The 18,161-nt window shown below is 37.1% G+C and overlaps 1 protein-coding gene across 3 annotated transcripts in view; it reads right to left on the bottom strand.

The window, feature by feature from the left end:
- Positions 1 to 18,161, bottom strand: part of TTN (titin) — a 279,289-nt gene that overhangs the window by 94,149 nt on the left and 166,979 nt on the right. For all 3 annotated transcript variants that reach the window (XM_089916619.1, XM_089916621.1, XM_089916620.1), the window contains 23 exons: positions 17,871 to 18,149; positions 17,345 to 17,620; positions 17,047 to 17,186; positions 16,293 to 16,419; positions 15,936 to 16,199; positions 15,378 to 15,644; positions 14,975 to 15,238; positions 14,747 to 14,886; positions 14,077 to 14,587; positions 13,695 to 13,961; positions 12,589 to 12,855; positions 12,357 to 12,496; positions 11,806 to 11,932; positions 10,871 to 11,013; positions 5,787 to 5,910; positions 4,988 to 5,254; positions 3,231 to 3,328; positions 2,006 to 2,537; positions 1,633 to 1,899; positions 1,262 to 1,540; positions 762 to 1,170; positions 533 to 657; positions 164 to 430 (listed from right to left, as the gene is read on the bottom strand). In XM_089916619.1, the coding sequence (XP_089772745.1) occupies positions 164 to 430; positions 533 to 657; positions 762 to 1,170; positions 1,262 to 1,540; positions 1,633 to 1,899; positions 2,006 to 2,537; positions 3,231 to 3,328; positions 4,988 to 5,254; positions 5,787 to 5,910; positions 10,871 to 11,013; positions 11,806 to 11,932; positions 12,357 to 12,496; positions 12,589 to 12,855; positions 13,695 to 13,961; positions 14,077 to 14,587; positions 14,747 to 14,886; positions 14,975 to 15,238; positions 15,378 to 15,644; positions 15,936 to 16,199; positions 16,293 to 16,419; positions 17,047 to 17,186; positions 17,345 to 17,620; positions 17,871 to 18,149 (5,580 nt within the window). The remainder of the gene's footprint in view (positions 1 to 163; positions 431 to 532; positions 658 to 761; positions 1,171 to 1,261; positions 1,541 to 1,632; positions 1,900 to 2,005; positions 2,538 to 3,230; positions 3,329 to 4,987; positions 5,255 to 5,786; positions 5,911 to 10,870; positions 11,014 to 11,805; positions 11,933 to 12,356; positions 12,497 to 12,588; positions 12,856 to 13,694; positions 13,962 to 14,076; positions 14,588 to 14,746; positions 14,887 to 14,974; positions 15,239 to 15,377; positions 15,645 to 15,935; positions 16,200 to 16,292; positions 16,420 to 17,046; positions 17,187 to 17,344; positions 17,621 to 17,870; positions 18,150 to 18,161) is intronic.

Raw genomic sequence — 18,161 nt, 5'->3', positions numbered from 1 at the left:
CACTTGGTGGTAAGAGGAATTAGAATAGTTAACGTGTGGACAAGGCTTAATTGGAATAAAAAGCTTTCACAAACATTTTCTCATTAATTAACTGTGAAATCTGAAACCTACCCAGTATCTGTGGTATTGTAAGGATGTTTGAAAATAAAAGAAAGGGACTTACCTGCCAGTTCAAGCTTAGCTCTGGCTTCTTTGTCTTTGGCAATAAATCTGTATTCACCCTGGTCACGGGGCTTAATGTCACAGACCTGTAGCCTGTGTATCTTTCCTTCACTCATCATCTGGTGTTTGTCACCCTGGACAATAATCATGTTGTTTTTTAGCCACTGGACTTCCACCTTATCTTTGTTGAGCTCAGCTAAAAAGACAACATCAGTACCAGGGGCTTCAAGGATGTCTTGGGGAGGCCTGATGATCTCAACAGGGATTTCTGAAAAGAAAATGTGAAATAAATACAAACACGTTTGTATTGGGATTAACAACATTTAAAAACGTACGAGAATTAAAAATCGTCCTTTCACTTAATATGTACCTTCCACAAAGAGTCTAGCTCGAGACCTCCTGTCTTCTACTCCACAAGCATATTCACATTCATCATCCAGCCTGCAGTCTTTTATAATGAGTCTATGTATTCTGCCATCTTTTTCAAATTTGTATCTAAAAGAAGAGATTGAATTATTGGTTAGCTTGCATAATGACCACTAAAGTGGCAAACTTGTATATATAGCTACAGAAATAGAGACTGAGAAGCTCTCACGTACTTTTTGCCTTCTTTGATTTCTCTCCCGTTTCTGTACCATTTTACATTTGCTTTCTCTCTGGAGAGCTGGCAGGAGAAGACAGCATCGTCAAACTCAGTGACTGTCTGGTCTTCCAAGTGTTCCACAAATTCTGTAGGGGCTTCTATGATGAGAAGTTCAGCAACAGATTTATCTTGTCCAGCAGTGACAATGTATTCACCTTCATCTGGGAAGCCACAGTCTTTAATGATTAGAGAGTGCTTATATTTATCAATTCTGTATAAAACACGGTTGTCAAAAGTCACCTCTTCTCCGTTTTTGGTCCAGTTCAGTCTTACATTGAGACGGTTCACCTTGCACCAGAATGTGACAGATTTCTTCTCCATTGTTTCAATATCTTTAAGAGGCTCAGTGATCCTAAGGTCTTCCTCTGTTGGAAAGGAGAAGAAGAGTGTTGATTTTAATTGTTTTCATCATAGAAATTGATTTTTTAAATCTCTAATGTCAAATAAGTGACTTACCTTCTACAATTAGATTGGCTGCACTCTTAACATTTTCACCTCTGTGATTGGTCAGAGACACATTATAGTTGGCTTGATCATCTAATTGTGCACCTCTAATTCTGAGGGTGTAGACCAGGTCTTTTTGGAGAATAATGTATTTTGAACTATCAAATATGGCTTCTTCATTTCTGAACCATTTGGCTTTGGCACCTTCGGTATTGACCTCACAGTTAAAGACAGCTTCTTGTTGTTCCTTCACACGGGTGTTCTTCAGAGGAACTATGATCCTGAGTTTTTCTGAAAGCAATCAACAAGATTTTGTAGTATGAAGAAGTACTAATGTGGTAGATGCAAATATAAGTAAATCCAAGAAGCACAAACAAACTTACCAATTACTGTCAAGTGAGCCGCTGCTCTGGCGGCCCCAGCCATGACTACATAAGTGCCCATATCTTGTAATGTGGCATCTTTCACAACTAGGATCCTCTTTTTGCCATCAGCAATTATGTCATATTTATCTCCAGATTCAAGTGTCTTATCATCTCTCTTCCACTGGACTGCAAAGCTTTCCTTTGATAGAGAGCAGACAAATTCAGCCTTTTCTCCTTCAAGTATTTCAACGTTTTGAGGCTTTGAGATAAATTCAGCAGCAAGTTCTGGAAAGAAAAAGTTGCAAGATATTGAAATATTAAGCATTTGTACCTTACAGGCAACAGGTATGGTTTTCTTAAAATACAATAGTATTCACTGTAATTTTCATACCATGAACTTTGACTTTGCCATCGGTTCGAGAACTTGGGAGTCGGCAGTTGTAGTTGCCAGTGTCTTCCAGGTGAGCATTCTGAATGATCAGGATTCTCTTTCGTCCAACAGTAAGTGTTTCATATCTTCCTGTTTCAATGATCTCTTCATCCCCTTTGTACCAAATTACTTCTGCTCCGGGCTTGGAGACCTCACAAACCAGTTTTACAGTGTCTGTTTCACTAACTTCAATGTTGGTAAGATTTTTTGTAAAGACAGCTTCTTCTTCTGCAAGAAGAATTAAAAACGAAAAACACTGAATTAAACTGGAAATTTTTTTTTTCCCAACACATATACTCCTGCAAAGAAAGACTTCATTCTTACCCAGGACTGTCAGCATGCCGGAAGTTCGCGCTGTCCTTACTTCACAGGAATATTCTGCTTCATCAGCCACTAGACATTTGTTGATGACAAGAATGCGGACTGCTCCCTTAGATATGATGTCATATTTTTTGCCCTTTTTAATTTCAGCACCATCTTTAAACCACTGAACCTATATTTAAGATAAAAAAAATACCTTTATCAGTTCTGTTGTTCCTTCACATGTGTGTCCTTAAGAGGAACTATGATCCTAAGCTTTTTAGTCTAAAAGCAGTCAATAAGACTTTACATTATGAAGAAGAACCAAAGTGGTAAATATAACCAAACCCCAAAAAACAAGAACAAACTGCTTCAATTATTAAGTGAGCAGCTGTGATACTATTATCAGTTATTAAAAATAATGGGATCATGTATTAGAGCCGTAGAGGGCCTTGGATTTCATGCAGACCAACTCCTTTGTTTTCCAGGACTCAAAGTTGACTCGCCAATGGTAGTTAATGGCAACCAGGAGTACTGAGTCGAGACATATGAAATTGCTGATATTTGATTGTTGTTTTTTTTAATTTGATTGTTTTTAACCTAAGAAAACATCAATTTCATATGGTTCAAATTAATAATATCTAAATCTCCTGATTGCAAGTCCAGTGTTTTTCAAGTAATAGCAAACGAATAATAGTAATACTAAAAAGAGAACAATTAAATCAAGTATGTATCTCACACTAAAGTAATAATCATTAACCTAAAAGTAAAGTGATGACTACAGAGATGTTTGATTCATTTTTTTGTTTGTTTTTTTCATTTTGGTCAGACCAAAAGTAAACAAAGTTATCAGAAAACACAAGTTAGCAACCACACAATCACAGACCTTGGCATTTTCTCGGGAAATTTCACACTCAAACCGAGCCATTTCTTTTTCTTTAACTTGAAGATCGGTGAGTGGTCTTAAGAAGTCCACATGAGGAGCTGTAAGAGAAGGTCATCAGAATTCAGAATGAGGTTTCTAGAAATTCACTCTGACATACTGTGGTGCTTTTGCAGGCTTTTTCATATTAGCAGGCTACAGCTGATTTGGAAATCACTTGGAGCTGCTATTCAGTTGTGATACTTTGCATTTTACATATCTCTTCGTTTTCATAAAATGTGGCATAATATATGTCCAACTAATTCTTGCTATCTATCTATCTATCTATCTATGTATCGCCAGCTCAGTTCTGAAGGAAAGCTGAAGGAAATATCTTCATTGATACTTCTCCAGAGTTGAAAGTTGATATTGTCAAAGGAAACACCAGTAGCAAAGAATCGTTATCTTATTTAAGGCAGGCAGCATAATCTTTGAGAAATTAGGAGAATTCAATGATAGTGCAGCTTGAAAAGCTATGATCAGTCTTGTCTATGGCTAAGAGACATGAGTTTGCAATTGAAATCACATACATTCAGCTTTTTTGGTGTGTGTCAGCTTCAAAGAGGTCACGTATAAGTCAGGTATAAAGTCCATTAGTGTGACAAAACAACATGCTTTGAATGGAAGGGTGATTTTTTTTTTTTTAATCTCTGGTTTCATTTATCTCCAGAATTAAGTTGTTGGATATATAGGATTGGAGAGCTGCCCACATGCCCTTCCTTCTTTCAGGGTTCCTTGTGAGTCCTTCCCAAGATGCCCTTTCTTGATCAATGAAATTCTGGGACACAAGTGCTGGCTAATAGGCTTGAAGATATGCTCATTGTTGCTGAGCCTTCTTAGAATAGAGATAAAGTAGGTAACAAAGGGAAGAAGGAGACCCAAGAAGCTATTCTGTCATAAGCGAAAGCAGAACAGCCACAAAGTGGAAAGAATAAAACAGACCAAGATGCATGGAAGCACAATCAAAGCCACTATGAGCTGTTGACAGATGGGAAGCAACTAAACCAATAGCAAATACTGCACAAAAATAAAGACACTAAAATATTATTGCTGGACAAATGAATGAATGAAAAAAATGAGCTAGCATGTGGCATTCTGAAAAAAGACGTTTTATTTTCCACCAGAGGAAGAAGTAGTGCTAAAAACCATTAGTGCTCTCTTCATTTATAGGACTCAAGGGATACAGGCTTCTCTCCATCTTCTTTTCCATTCTTATTCTCAGAGACAGCATTATGTGAATGGGCTTTATCATATTACAGCAGACCTCCAGTGTGCTCCTATTCAGACTGAAATTTCATGATCATTTTCTAGTGGTTCCTCATACCTGAAAATTCATTTTCCTTCCAAGTGGCAATGGCTTTCCTTTCCTTTCCTTTTTCTTTTTTTATGACACCCTTCTTGTCTTTTTAAATTCAATTTGTCCTCATCTGTATTGAGATATTCCTGCAGTAGGCTTACCCCATGTAGACAAAGAGCACATCTCTCACTACTCAGTGAGAAGCATAGCAAAAAGTGATCACTCTGCCCTTCTCAGGCCAGATGTAGTGGAAGGACCTCTCTTTTTTTTAAACACATAAAATATCATGTTATGTCAGTATCGATACTGTAAGTTGCCAAGAAATGTGGTTAGGCCAAGAAGGGCATGCAAAAAAGTGGGGGTTTTTTTGTTGTTGTTATCAAAGAGTTGCAAGTGAAAAGTGCTGTGTAAGAAGAATACTTACGCACGACGTTCAGGTTACAGGAAGTCTTAAAATCCTTAGCATCACAAGTGTATGTTTTAATATCCTCTGGGGTGCAGCCGTGTATAATAAGTTTCCTGACCCTGCCATCAGCAACAATTTCATACTTCTTGCTTTTGAGAATTTCTGTCCCATTTTTGAACCATTTCACCTTAGCATTTTCTCGGGATACTTCACACTCCAATACCGCAGTGGCTTCCTCTTCGACCGTCTGGTCCTCAAGAGGTTTAGTGAATTCAACTGGGGGTTCTGAAAGAATCATACTAATTAGCCAAGGTATTTCTCCTTTCCTTCTCCAAGAGTTTCAGCACCTCCTCAATTTTCCTCTTGTATCTTGAGGGCTTTTCTGTTTTTAAGTTTCATTTGTAAGTTTTGATTCCACTCAGATGTTTTCGTCTAATAATGATGTTTCATTATTATTTTTATATACAGAGGAAAAGCATTTTTAGAGAATATGAAACATCAAGGAAATAATAGCCAACTCTTGGTTAAGAGAGTGATAGATACCTATTGATAATAATTCTTCCTCCAGCAGTTTTTTAAATGCAGTAAAAACAGTGGGGATGGAAAAAGGAAGTAAAACCTATTCTAGCCAATTTTGGCTTTTTTTTTTTTAGTAGTCTGTGAACTATTTTGTTAAGCCAAAAAGTAAAATTAGACTTTCTGATATTTGGTGAATTTTAATGATCTGTGGTATTTACCATATACAGATAGTTGAGAGTTGGCATTATTTATGAACCTCTGCATTATACATGTTTTAAAAAATAAGCCATGTGATTACCTTTCACGAAGAGGTTGGCTTGCGTTTTGAAATCTTTTGCTACTAGTTGGACTTCTCCAGCATCTTCTAACTTTACATCCCGCAGAGTAAGTGTATGAACTCTTCCTTCTGAACGTGTGACCACCTTTTTTTGAAAAAAAAAAAAGGTGCAGTTTAAGAATATATGCATGGTAATTAAATTTATCATGGTGATCATTTTGAAATCTATAGAAATATAGAATCACTATGTTATGTACCAGGAACTAATATAGTGTTATAGGTCAATTATACTTCAAAAACAAACAAACTCACAGAAGAAGAGATCAGATCTTTGTTTTCTGGGGGTGGGGGGTGAGGATGGGGGGTCATTGGATGAAGGCAGTCAAAAGGTAGAAACTTCTGTTTATAAGATAAATAAGTACTAGTGATGTAATGTACAACATGATAGATATAATTAACACTGCTCTATGTTACATATGAAAGTTGTTAAGAGGGTAAATCCTAAGAGTTCTCATCATAGGAAAAAATTTTTTTTCTATATCTTTAATATCTATATGAGATAATGGATGTTCACGAAACATTATGGTAATTATTTCATGATATACGTAAGTCACATCATTGTGCTGTACACCTTAAACTTATACAGTGCTATACGTCAATTATATATCAATAAAACTGGAAGAAAAAATATATGAAATGGCATTACTATATATATATGTATGTGTGTGTGTGTGTGTATATATATATATTTTTTGGTGCATTTAGTTCATTCAGGTAAACAGTTTGAAATAGTGCTCTCCAAGTTGTTTTATAATCATTTGTATAGCATATGTGTATTTGAAAATAATTCTAACCAATAGTTTGGAATCTTTTAAGGAAATTTTTAGGCTTTTATAGTTTAGGCTTTTATAGTTTAGGCTTTTATAGTTTCTCAGTTACCTTTACATAGTTACTAGGAGGACTTTTATGTTGAAATGCCTAGGCAAATTTATATGTGTGTATTTATATGTATACATATATATTTGCCTCCATTCTGCTGCTGGGTTTATATATATAAAGGAAGAACTTAGAATAGCTAAATCATGAAAGGAAGGGGGAAAAATGATTGCATATAGCAAGTTGAAAGTAAACTTATGTTCTAAATGCAAGGTGTTTGCCTTGCAATGAGCTGGAATTCTTCCCATTTATTTTAGCAATTAAAATTATTTCGCAAGCCAATTAAACTGTGATTAAAATAATTTGTACAATTTCTTAATTTTGTTCAAAAACACAAATGAAGATGTTGCCTCTTCTTCCCTTTCATGTATTTGTACCTCATGACTGGTAAAATCAGGTATCAGGCAGGGCTACAATTGTTCACATAGCAGTGAACAAACAGATAAAGGAACTTCAGAACTAGTTAAAACAGGAGACCACTGTGATCTTAGAATATCAAGACAAATGCTGCCATTACTGTTAATATTTGGATGATAAATTCTTGTTGTAAATGCAACCTTAGGTGGTTTGAAAGGGTATAGACTGTAGGAAAATGAATTGTCAAAAAGAATACACTGCCTTGGGCTTCCCTGGTGGCGCAGTGGTTAAGAATCCACCTGCCAATGCAGGGGACACAGGTTTGTGCCCTGGTTCGGGAAGATCCCACATGCCGCGGAGCAACTAGGCCCGTGTGTCACAACTACTGAGCCTGCACTCTAGAGTCCACAAGCTGCAACTACTGAAGCCCGCGCGCCTAGAGCCCAAGCTCCGCAACAAGAGAAGCCACTGCAATGAGAAGCCCGCACACCTCAACAGGGAGTAGCCCCCGCTCGCTGCAACTAGAGAAGGCCACACGCAGGAACGAAGACCCAATGCAGCCAAAAATAAATAATAAATAAATTAATTAATTAAAAAACAAAAAAAGAATACACTGCCTTGATATGGGCTGCCTTTAGGTCCCATGTGCAATTGAAAATCAGGCTACAGACAGGGCCATCCTGACAGTAAATTATAAGACAATTGGAGGTTCTTCTAGTTCTACCATCCCAAATTCCATAAGACACTGTGCCCTGTCATACAGATCGACTTTGCTTCAGAGTTCACTTACAGTTAAGAATAATGTCAAAAATTTTCAGCAGTGGAACTGTTTATTATGCTGGTGTAAAAAAAAGAGTCGGGAATAAAATTTCATATAAAGGTTTTTCCTTAGTGAAGAGCTGGGCATGGTTATTAATATAACTACCTTAATAATTGAGAAAGCCAAAAACATAATAAGGGAAAATAAGTAGGAGAAGGTAATTAAGATATGTCCTAGGAACACAGCTACTTATTCAAGGACATGGTGCTTGAATGGGAGAAAAATTGTTTCTGTGATGACGTTTCAATATAAATTTTGAATTTAAAATTTGGACTGTAATTTAGGGCTATTTTAAAACGTATCTCAGGTTCTAATCCACCAACAGATATGTCTTATCTGTTAACATGTTGTTTTATCATTGAAATTCCTCTGAGGCTACTCTAGAATATTCTGTTACTGAGAACTTGCCTCAGAACACAGTGGTTCTTAGGAAATAGCTCATATACAGTATACACTGATTATGTTAAAGGGCAAAAAACTAACAGCTACCTTATAAAAATAAAACAATAATATGAATGCTGAAGATTTTGTGGTAGATTATGTAAAGATAATGTTAGAGATTATTCCTTTAAAATATTGTTAACTTATAATGGAAGCATATTACTATAATACAATAGGCATTATGACTGTGACCAAGCTATTAAAGTTTAAATACAAAATTCTCAATGGCCATTTAGGACTTAGCAGTCTTTTCCTGGACTGATGGCCAAAGGGGGTAAAAAAACCACAACTCATTTCTGAAATTTTCTCTTTTGCTTTTCTATTCTAATAATGTGTTTTTGTTTGGTTACAGAATGTTTAGCCTCCAAAAACTATACCAAAGTGAAGATGAAAGGCCTGAATTAAATTGATAATAGCTAGTTTGTTCTGATAGACTTAATTTAAACAAAACCTGCAAAATGTAGTAAAATGACTTTATTTCACAGTTTATATTTCAGTTCTTTATAAAAAGAGACTTTTAATAATATACGAGCAAGTTCACAAAAGGCTGAAGTATTTTAGGTGGCTAAAGTAAAAGATTAAAATTCCTATGCCAAGAGAGACACAAAAAGGCCCAATAGAATTATAGTAAGGTGATCCTTTCTAACCTGAGAAAAAAGTTCCGTGACAATAAGATAAATGTGTGTGTGTGTGTGTGTGTGTATTTTAGTAAAAGAAATGTAACTCAGATTTTTAGGAGTCTACATTTTAATTTAAAATAGCATAGTTTTTATATACACTACTATAAATAAAATAGATAACTAATAATGACCTGTATAGCACAGGGAACTCTACTCAATACTCTGTAATGGCCTATATGGAAAAAGAATCTAAAAAAGAGTGGATACATGTATGTGTATAACAGATTCACTTTGCTGTACACCTGAAACTAACACAACATGGTAAATCAACTATACTCCAATAAAAATTTTAAAAAATAAAAAATAAAATAAAATAGTACAGTTTTTACATTAGAAATAATGACTGATCTTTAATAAAAGCTCTTAATTTGAGCAAAAAATATTTAGTAGCAGAAGAATAATATCATTTGTCCTTAAGCAGTGTTCCTTTATTCAAATCATGATTTTATAGATCTAGAAAGGATTTTGAAGTCAACCAAGTCTCTGCCTTTAGACATGAAAGCAGTTAAACCACACTTAATTGGACAAATGTATATTTTTAAAAAGCAAACTTGAAGGTGGAGATGCCTCCATCACCCAGTTCAGTATTTAGAAGACCTCACGGTGAGGACAGTTTCCTCATGTTAAACTTAATTCTCTTGCTGCAATTTGAACATATGGCTGCTTTTTCTATCCTTGGTAACAAAGGAGATCAACTGGTCGTTATTGTCAGTATAGCAGGCAGATTTTATCTCTCAGATGACTGTTAACTGAATCACCCTTCAATCACTTTGGCAGAATACTAGTTTTTTTTTTGTTTGTTTGTTTGAGAGCAGTTGTTCAAAGGCATTTTCCTTCTAATACTTTAATCAACGTTGTGGCTCTTTGTTAAACTGAATCCCTTTTAAATTACGTTCCTATAATTCTTAACAGCTTGATTTAAACTGAGAGCTTGATGCCACATTTGATACTCTTTCTAAAAATATTGAAAAAAAACTGACAGAGAACAATGAAATGCCCTGTGCTTTCTTTCCAACCCACGTTGGGCGTTTTCTATAATTTTATTTCAAGAATTCAAAATTAATGGTGAATTATAAAGATAATTTAGACACACATATTGTCTTAGGGGGCAAAATACAGAGCTCAATTTGGGTAAACTGTATTTTGGGCCTATCTGAATAATCACCCTGGTTTTTTACTTACGGGTGAAATTTGGGGTAACACCAGAAGCTAGTTATTCCCTAAAACTTCTTAAAGTATATTTGCTCATACATGTGGGTAATCACAGAGCCCTTCTTTCTTGCCAGCACCATCCGTTGCACTTTAAATAGTCCACTTGCATTCCAGAATTGGCACAGCTCAAAGCACTTGAGGGTTAAAAATAGCTTTGGAGAAATGCTTGAAGAGCAGATATCTGCCCAGAAGTTATCTCAACTACTTGATCCACTGCCTGAAATGGAATTTCCATCCTCTCCTCTTAATCTTCTTATATGCAGAACACTAGATAGCATGGAGAGAATTAGCCATAAAACTTAAATCTGTACCCTCGTTAGCACGCATCGAATCAGAAAGCCTTTTTGATCCTTCCTGTCTTTCGATGAATTAAACTATCACTGATAGCTAATGAGCGTTTGCCTTTTCTTCAAAAACCTAAAACTTGATCGTACTTAAAATGTTAATTTCCATTTCAGTAAAAATATCATCAGGTTAAACCCAACAAAAATGAGAAGAATCTGCTTTACAATTTCAGCAGAAATCAGGCTTGAGTAGGGAAAAGAAAGGGAAAGGGAGACGGATGTAGGGAAGCAAAGAACAAGGAACACACACGTGAGGATGAAAGAACTGAGGGAAAAGGAAGAGCAAGGCAAGGCAACCGCACTCCTGCTTCTTACCTTATCGCTGGGCTCTAGTTTCTTCCCTCTGAGGTACCATTCCACTGGGATATCCTCATAAGACAGCTCGCAGTGGAAGGTGGCTGTTTCTCCTGCAGTCACTGTGACATCCTTTAGAGGCCTCAGAAGACCAATGACTCGTGCTTTGCGAGAGGAAGGAAAAAGCTTTGAGTGACTCATTTTGTAATTCCAAAAGGATAAATACAGATTTAGCTATTAATCTCCCTGGTTGCTTTCTTCAAGAAGGAAAGAGCCACAGGACTGCCCACTGTTCTCACTCCCATGTGAACGTGGCCCCTTGGTGCCCAGAAGGGGAGAGCTAGTGGCCTGAGAGCGGGTATCTGTAGGGGCCCTTTCGTTCTGATATATACAAGGTCAGCAGGAAATTAGTGCTGCATCTGTCTCTGTGCCGGGCGTCAAGTTCCTCTTGCTACGGAAGGTATGTGACTTCCAAAATAACCAAGCCTCTGATTGGGAGAGGACAAGGGCCGCTCAATGTCATAGCCTGCCCAACCCATAAACACTTTTGCACCTTCCAAAAATGTTAGCCTGAAATGAGTCTGAAATGCCCACACAGCAAAGTTTTTCTTTATGGTGCTATACTTGTACAGCCATTTGAAGGATTTCTTTAAGGGTCTTTAAGTGTTCTGAGTTAGATTCTTTTTCTATGAATATCTACTTTGAGTGAAAGAATTACGAAGTGGGAGATTCTGACTTAATTTTCTTTTGTTCAAATGGCAAGGTCAGTGAAATTTCTAAAACTTTAGAATCTGAACCACAGTTGTATGAGGATGACAAAAAGTAAATACAAGAAAGCCAGTTTCTATACTTTAATAATGTTTTCTAATTAATTGAATAAATCCAATTAATTTCACTCACATCCATTTGCTGCAGAACTATACAATTTGTTTTCAGCAGAAACACATAATACTTACGTTTTACTCGGAGGTGGGCACTAGATTTAACATTGGCAGCTTGGAAATCTACCCCACCGGTCTGGTCCAGTCGGCAGTTGTGCAAAATAAGGAAGTGCATTTTGCCTTCTTCCTTGATCTCACACTCCTGTACCCAAAGAAAGAAAAGTTTTCGTTGGAAGTCATCTTCTTTGGTATTTTTTTCTGAGGATATAATATCTTAATTAAAGGAATTTACAAATAACTGGTGAGGCGACTATATAATTTTGAGTTTTGTGAAAGAAAGCTAACAAATATTATTCATGAAGGCAGTGTTTATTTTAGCCACATCATTTTGAACCAACTAGCAGCATCACAGAATATCTACAGCCTCATACCACTATGCTGGATCAAAAATACTGCAAGTGTACCTGTCCAAGCCCATTCATAGACCCTAACAGCTCTCTTTGGTTTGAGGTCTGGTAAAGAACCTGGTATGTTTTAAATGCCTTGCATGCAGTCTGACTTTTCTCCTGTCCTTTTCTATTTCATACAGCTCCTCTAGGTGTTGACAAGTTCAGAAATAGCCTTACAGGTGTTTGGAGTAGTGCCTCTCCCTTGAGTTTCCAGTTGGCGTGGATATCATCTTCCGAGATTTCGGTTTCAAAGCGGGCCGTCTCAGTCTCCATCACCTCCACACTGTACAGGGGTCGCACCAGTTTAATTTCCCGATCTAGAAAAAGTGCAGGGTCAGCATATGTCATTGGCCTCTGGCAGAAATAACTCCAACAGCTTCAAGAGTGAAACTCGTGGAAATTTCCTTACCCTCAATCTCAAGCTTTCCTGAGGTCTTATCTGTCCCACAGTCACAGGTGTACTGTCCAATATCTGATTTCAAGGCTTTCTTTAGGATTAGCATGCGCTTCTTGCCATCTGCCTTAATAACAGCATTTTTAGATGGCTTTATCTCCTGTCCATCTTTAAACCATTTCACCGGTGCATCTGCTTTGCTAATTTCACACTGTAGAATCACTTCACTTTTCTCTGTGCCAGTGTAATCTTGAAGCTTTCCTGTAAAGTATGGATCTCCCTCTGCAAGTAAAGCATAAGTGAAAAAATTGTATTAACCACTTAAGGAGATGACAGTCTCTTGGAAAGTTTAAGGGACAGCTCACAGAGGTCTGGGTATGTTTAGAAATTGCACCATGCTTCCACAAACATTTAACATGTTTATGTTCAAAAGTTCTCTAAAAGTTAGAAACAGAATCAATGCCTGGGATTTATCAAAATCTAATCCATCTATATTATATTTTGAAGTATTTTATTAACAGTAGTTTGAAAGATACAATGAAATTTAGCTTCAAACCTAATTATGTGTTCCTTCATTATTCAGATGAATTTTTAATTTCTTAGCAAATCTCTTATGCCTCGTTTACCTGTAAGCTTTCAGATTCACATTATTAGTCTTTCTTATATCAATTGTTTGCCTTTGATAGTTTCTATATATGTTAGACTTTATATATAATCTGCCTAATATTAAGGGCCCAGGAAAAACAATGAGCTTTATTAATGTAAGTTCTGTGATTCCTAGGGACTTGAAAAACATTTTTCTGAAATAATTTTGATAAAGTGAGGGGAGAAGAAGTGTTTATATCCCTATTTTAAACATGACAGGGCTCAATAATTAACTGAATTTTAATTCTGATTTGAGCTGGCTGTTTTGTGAGCCAGAGTCTATCCCTTTAAAATCCTCATATTTTTAGGTAAAAACATTTGAGAAACAAGCCTAACAATATATGTGATAGTTTCTTAAGGATGGGTGTTGCTTTCATGCAATATAACCCTTGAAAGAATTTTATATAGTAGATACTCCACAAATTTCTGATGAATTGAATGCAATAAAATTAAATTGGAAAAAAAAAAGCACCTACCTAGCACAGTGAGTTTGGCTTCTGAACTTAAACCCATAGCTTCTACTTTAATTTGAGAGGTGTCATCAATAGAGAGGTCTTTGAATGTGATGGAATGGGTTTTCCCTTCATCATGCATTGAGACCAACTTGCTGGTATGCAGGCGCTGGTCGTTCTTGAACCAGCGAACACGAATGTTATCATGGGACAGCTCCACAGTAAACACAGCACTTTCCCTCTCTTTGGCTGTTACATCCTTGAGTGGGGTGAGGAATTTGAGTCGGATTCCTATCAAGAAAAAAAAAACAAACCCTTATTAATTCCAGTCCTTAAAGGAGGATATATAAAAGCAAAAAAAAAAAAAAAAAAAAGCAATTAAAGTTGGCCTGATAAAACTGTTTACCTTCAATGATCAGTTTGCCACTTGTGTGCTTATCTTCAGCTTCAAATATGTATTTTGCTTCATCTTCAAAAGCAGCAGATTTGATCACCAGCGAATGCCTAGTGCCATCCTTAATAAGCTCAGTTTTGTCATCACCTGTGATTTCCTGGGTTCCTTTCAGCCAACGATATGTTTTGGGCTCCCTGGATACTTCACACTCAAACTTAGCCTCATCTTTCTCAAAGACTTTAACATCACTGAGAGGCGTGATGAAGATAAGTGGCAATTCTGAAAAAAGAAGAGGGTGTGAATGAAGCCAGAATATGATTCCATTCATCAATTCTGGGTCCCATAAGGAAGCCTGGCAAAGAAAATACAGAAGGGTGGCTGGCAGGTGGAGTGTACCTTTCACTTTCAGATTGGCTGCAGATTTAGCGTTGGCGGCTTGGAAGGAGACCTCGCCTGTCATATCCAGCTGGCAGTTATAAAGGACCAGAATATGCTTCTTCCCGTCTTCAATGATTTCACAGTCCTGTTTGGAGTGAGGTTAGGAGGAAAGAGAAAGGAGAACATCATTTTCATCACTGGTTATCCCTACAAATAATCAAGAGATTTCATACCAGAAATGTATCATTTTCCACCAACAACCAAGCAAGCCCCCCACCTGTGTGATCAGATCATTGTGACTTACAGGGGAAGCAGTTAAAGGCTCTCCTTTTAATTTCCACTGGCCATGGACATCTGGTTCAGAAAGTTCGATTTCAAAGCGAGCTGTTTCACCCACAAACACTTCTACTCCATACAGAGGTTTTTCCACTTTTATTAGTTGGGCTGAAATTATACAGACTTTTGTTCGAATGACTGAACATATAAACTGCAGGTTCAGATAGGGTACATTTAAAAATTTTACGCAACTCACCCTCAACAGTGACATTTGCTTTTGTCTTGTCTGTGCCACAGTCACACGTGTATTCGCCTTTGTCTTTCAGTTTTGCCTGTTTGATTTTTAAGATGCGGCGCAGGCCATCTGCCTTGATAGAGTATTTGGGTGAAGGTACAATCTCTTCCCCGTCTTTAAACCATTTCACTGGCACATCTTTGCTCACTTCACACTTCAGAATAATCTCATCCTTCTCGACTCCAGTCTTATCATGTAATTTCATAGTGAAGTAGGGATCGGCCTCTGTAAAAGACATTCAGCAGATGATCAGAAGAACGTGAAAATGAAAGGTAATTAAAGAGTTACAGGTTGCAAAATGTTTAACTATTACCCACTCCCACCATCCAAAAACTGGCTCTTGGTTATAGTTGGTCACATATACCTAAGACCTTCAGATTTGCTGTGGAGCTCAGGTCCTTAACCTGAGCTTTGATCTGGGATATATCATCCGGTGTCACTTCTCTCATTTCCAGCTTGTGAAGCTTGCCCTCCGATGAGATGAGTACAGTCCTGCTTGTGTGGAGTTTGACATCATTTTTGAACCAGACTACGTGCATTTTTTCATGAGAAAGTTCACAGACAAAAGTTGCTGTTTCACCTTCTTTCACTGTTTGATCTTCAAGAGGTGATATGAATTTCAATCTTATACCTGCAATGCAAGGTAATAGGCTCAGAAATACAATTTAGTTCAGAAATATTCCACTCTAATCTGTCTGGTAGAAAGAATCTGTTTCACGTGGCATTTACTGAGTCACCTTTTCAAATGGAGCTCTCCTCCATTAAAAAAAAAATTAAGGGGGTTGTTTTGATGGCAATGTGAAAATAAAGTCATGGGGCCGATGGTCACTTACAGCTGTTAGAACTTGGTGTTCTGTCTTTAAAGTCAGATACTCATGTGCCTAACTATGGGATGTTAGAGGCAGATCTCACCAGCTCTCACCTGTAACAAATAATCTTGCTGAGGTCTTCTTGCCCTCCACTTCAGCAGTATAGACCCCTTCATCATCAAACTGAGAATTATTGATGACAAGAATGTGTTTCTTTCCATCAGCAATGATATCAAACTTGTCAGATGACTTGATTATATCAGGTCCTTTAGACCATATAACATTTGCCTCTCGAGTGAGGACACATTCAAATCGAGCCTGTCGCTTTTCTGGGACCGTGACATCCTTCAGGGGCACGGCAAAGTCAAGTTCGATTTCTGAAAATCAAACATTAAGAATGAGGTTTTTCAGAATGCAGAGGACTTATAAGATGAAGTTGAGCACACTCCACGAATTCTAAAGGCCAATACCTTTTACTGTCAGAATGGCAGTCGTGACTGCATTAAGTGCCTGGTAAAGAACTTCACCGGCCTGGTCCAGTTTGACTTTGAGCAGAGTCAGGAAGCGTTTGCCACCATCTGCCTTGATTTCACACGTCTGAAAAATGGCAGTTTTAGTTAGCATTTGAATGAGATAGAATGTTTCAGATACAGATTTCTACAGAGTCATAAAAATAACTGTAATACTACTAATAAAAATAAGGAAAAGTGTTTTGTCATAAAATTTTTTAAAAATTGCTGAGCTGTCCACAAATAATGCATCAAATTTCTTCCCCTCTTTGACACTTCAGAAGCTGGAAGTAACTCCATCATTACTGAACCAAATCTGAACGTCAAACCTGATTATAGAATGTAGTTATTTTATATGACTAACAACTTATTTTATTTTTATTGATGTATAGTTGATTTACAATGTTGTGTTAGTTTCTGCTGTACAGCAAAGTGATTCAGTTATACATATGTATACGTTTTTTAATGTTCTTTTCCATTCTGGTTTATCACAGGATATTGAATATAGTTCCCTGTGCTATACAGTAGGACCTTGTTGTTTAACCATTCTATATGTAATAGTTTGTATCTGCTAACGCCAAACTCCCAATCCATCCCTCCCCGATCTTGCCTCCCCCTTGGCAAGTCTGTTCTCTATGTCTGCAAGTCTGTTTCTGTTTTGTAGATAGGTTCATTTGTGTATATGACTAACAACTTAAAATTAGAAATTACTCACAGGTGAGGGTCTTAGAAGTTCTCCCTTCAGTTTCCACTCTCCGGGAATGTCTGCCTCTGAGATTTCTGCATCAAAGCTTGCACTTTCTTTCTCATAAATGGTAACATCCTCTATTGGTTTAAGCAATTCAACTTCACGATCTGTATTGGTAAACGATGAAATACCATAAGGCTTTCAACAACCTAAAGATGCTTTTGTGTGTGTGTGTGTGTGTGTGTGTGTGTGTGTATGTACATTGTTTTGCCTCAGGCTCATATACAAAACTTATCTTTGAGAATAAAAGGTAAGATTTTTATACCTCCAAGTGTCAGCTTTGCAGAGTATCTTTTCCCTTCAATTTCCACTGAATATTCATCAATATCTTCTGGCACAGCATTCTTAATTTTGAGGTGTATATGATTTCCATCTCTTACTATCTCAGTCTTATCAGTTGGTTCCAAGGGGATTTCATCATATCCTTTGAACCACTTAATGTTTGGAGTATCCTTTGCTATGACACAGGTGAAAACAGCTGTCCCCTTGGGTTTCACATGCTGATCTCGGATGGGTTTCACCAGCCAGTCTCTAATGACTTCTGTATGACAGTGAGGTCAGAAAGATAATTATGATCTGAACAAGTAATATAAATAACTTCCTTAGTAAATTTCAGAAATAGGAAAAAATTCTCAAAACTGGACATGATTAATCTGTTATGATTTGATATTCCCCCCCCCCTTAGATAAGGTATAAGACTACTGATATCCTGATACTGGGAAATAAAATTCTCTCTTCTCTTTTCTTAATATAATAATAAGTAGAACTAAATTTCCCAGCAAAGTACTAACCTACTACTTTCACACAGGATGAGCACTCCAGGTTGTTGGCGTTTTCCACAGTCACTGTGTACGTCCCTGCATCGGAGTCATCTGCATCATTGATGGTCAGGGCCCGCATCAAGCCAATGATGCTGGGCACAATTTTGCCGGGTTTCTCCACCACAATCTTGCCATCCTTCCTCCAGACCACATCACGTTCTTTATTTAAGTCGCAGCTCAAGTACAATGGCTGTCCTTTGACCACTGTGACTTCCTCTTCAAGCGTTTTTACAAAACGCACAGGAAGTTCTGTGGAGAATT

The sequence above is a fragment of the Delphinapterus leucas genome, chromosome 8, assembly GCF_059928025.1.
Source record: "Delphinapterus leucas isolate spDelLeu-1000000601 "Yukka" chromosome 8, BTC_Dleu_Yukka2, whole genome shotgun sequence".
Classification (NCBI taxonomy): domain Eukaryota; kingdom Metazoa; phylum Chordata; class Mammalia; order Artiodactyla; family Monodontidae; genus Delphinapterus; species Delphinapterus leucas.
The sequence above is the reverse complement of the archived record's forward strand: the minus strand, read 5'-3'. Positions and strand labels throughout refer to the sequence as shown.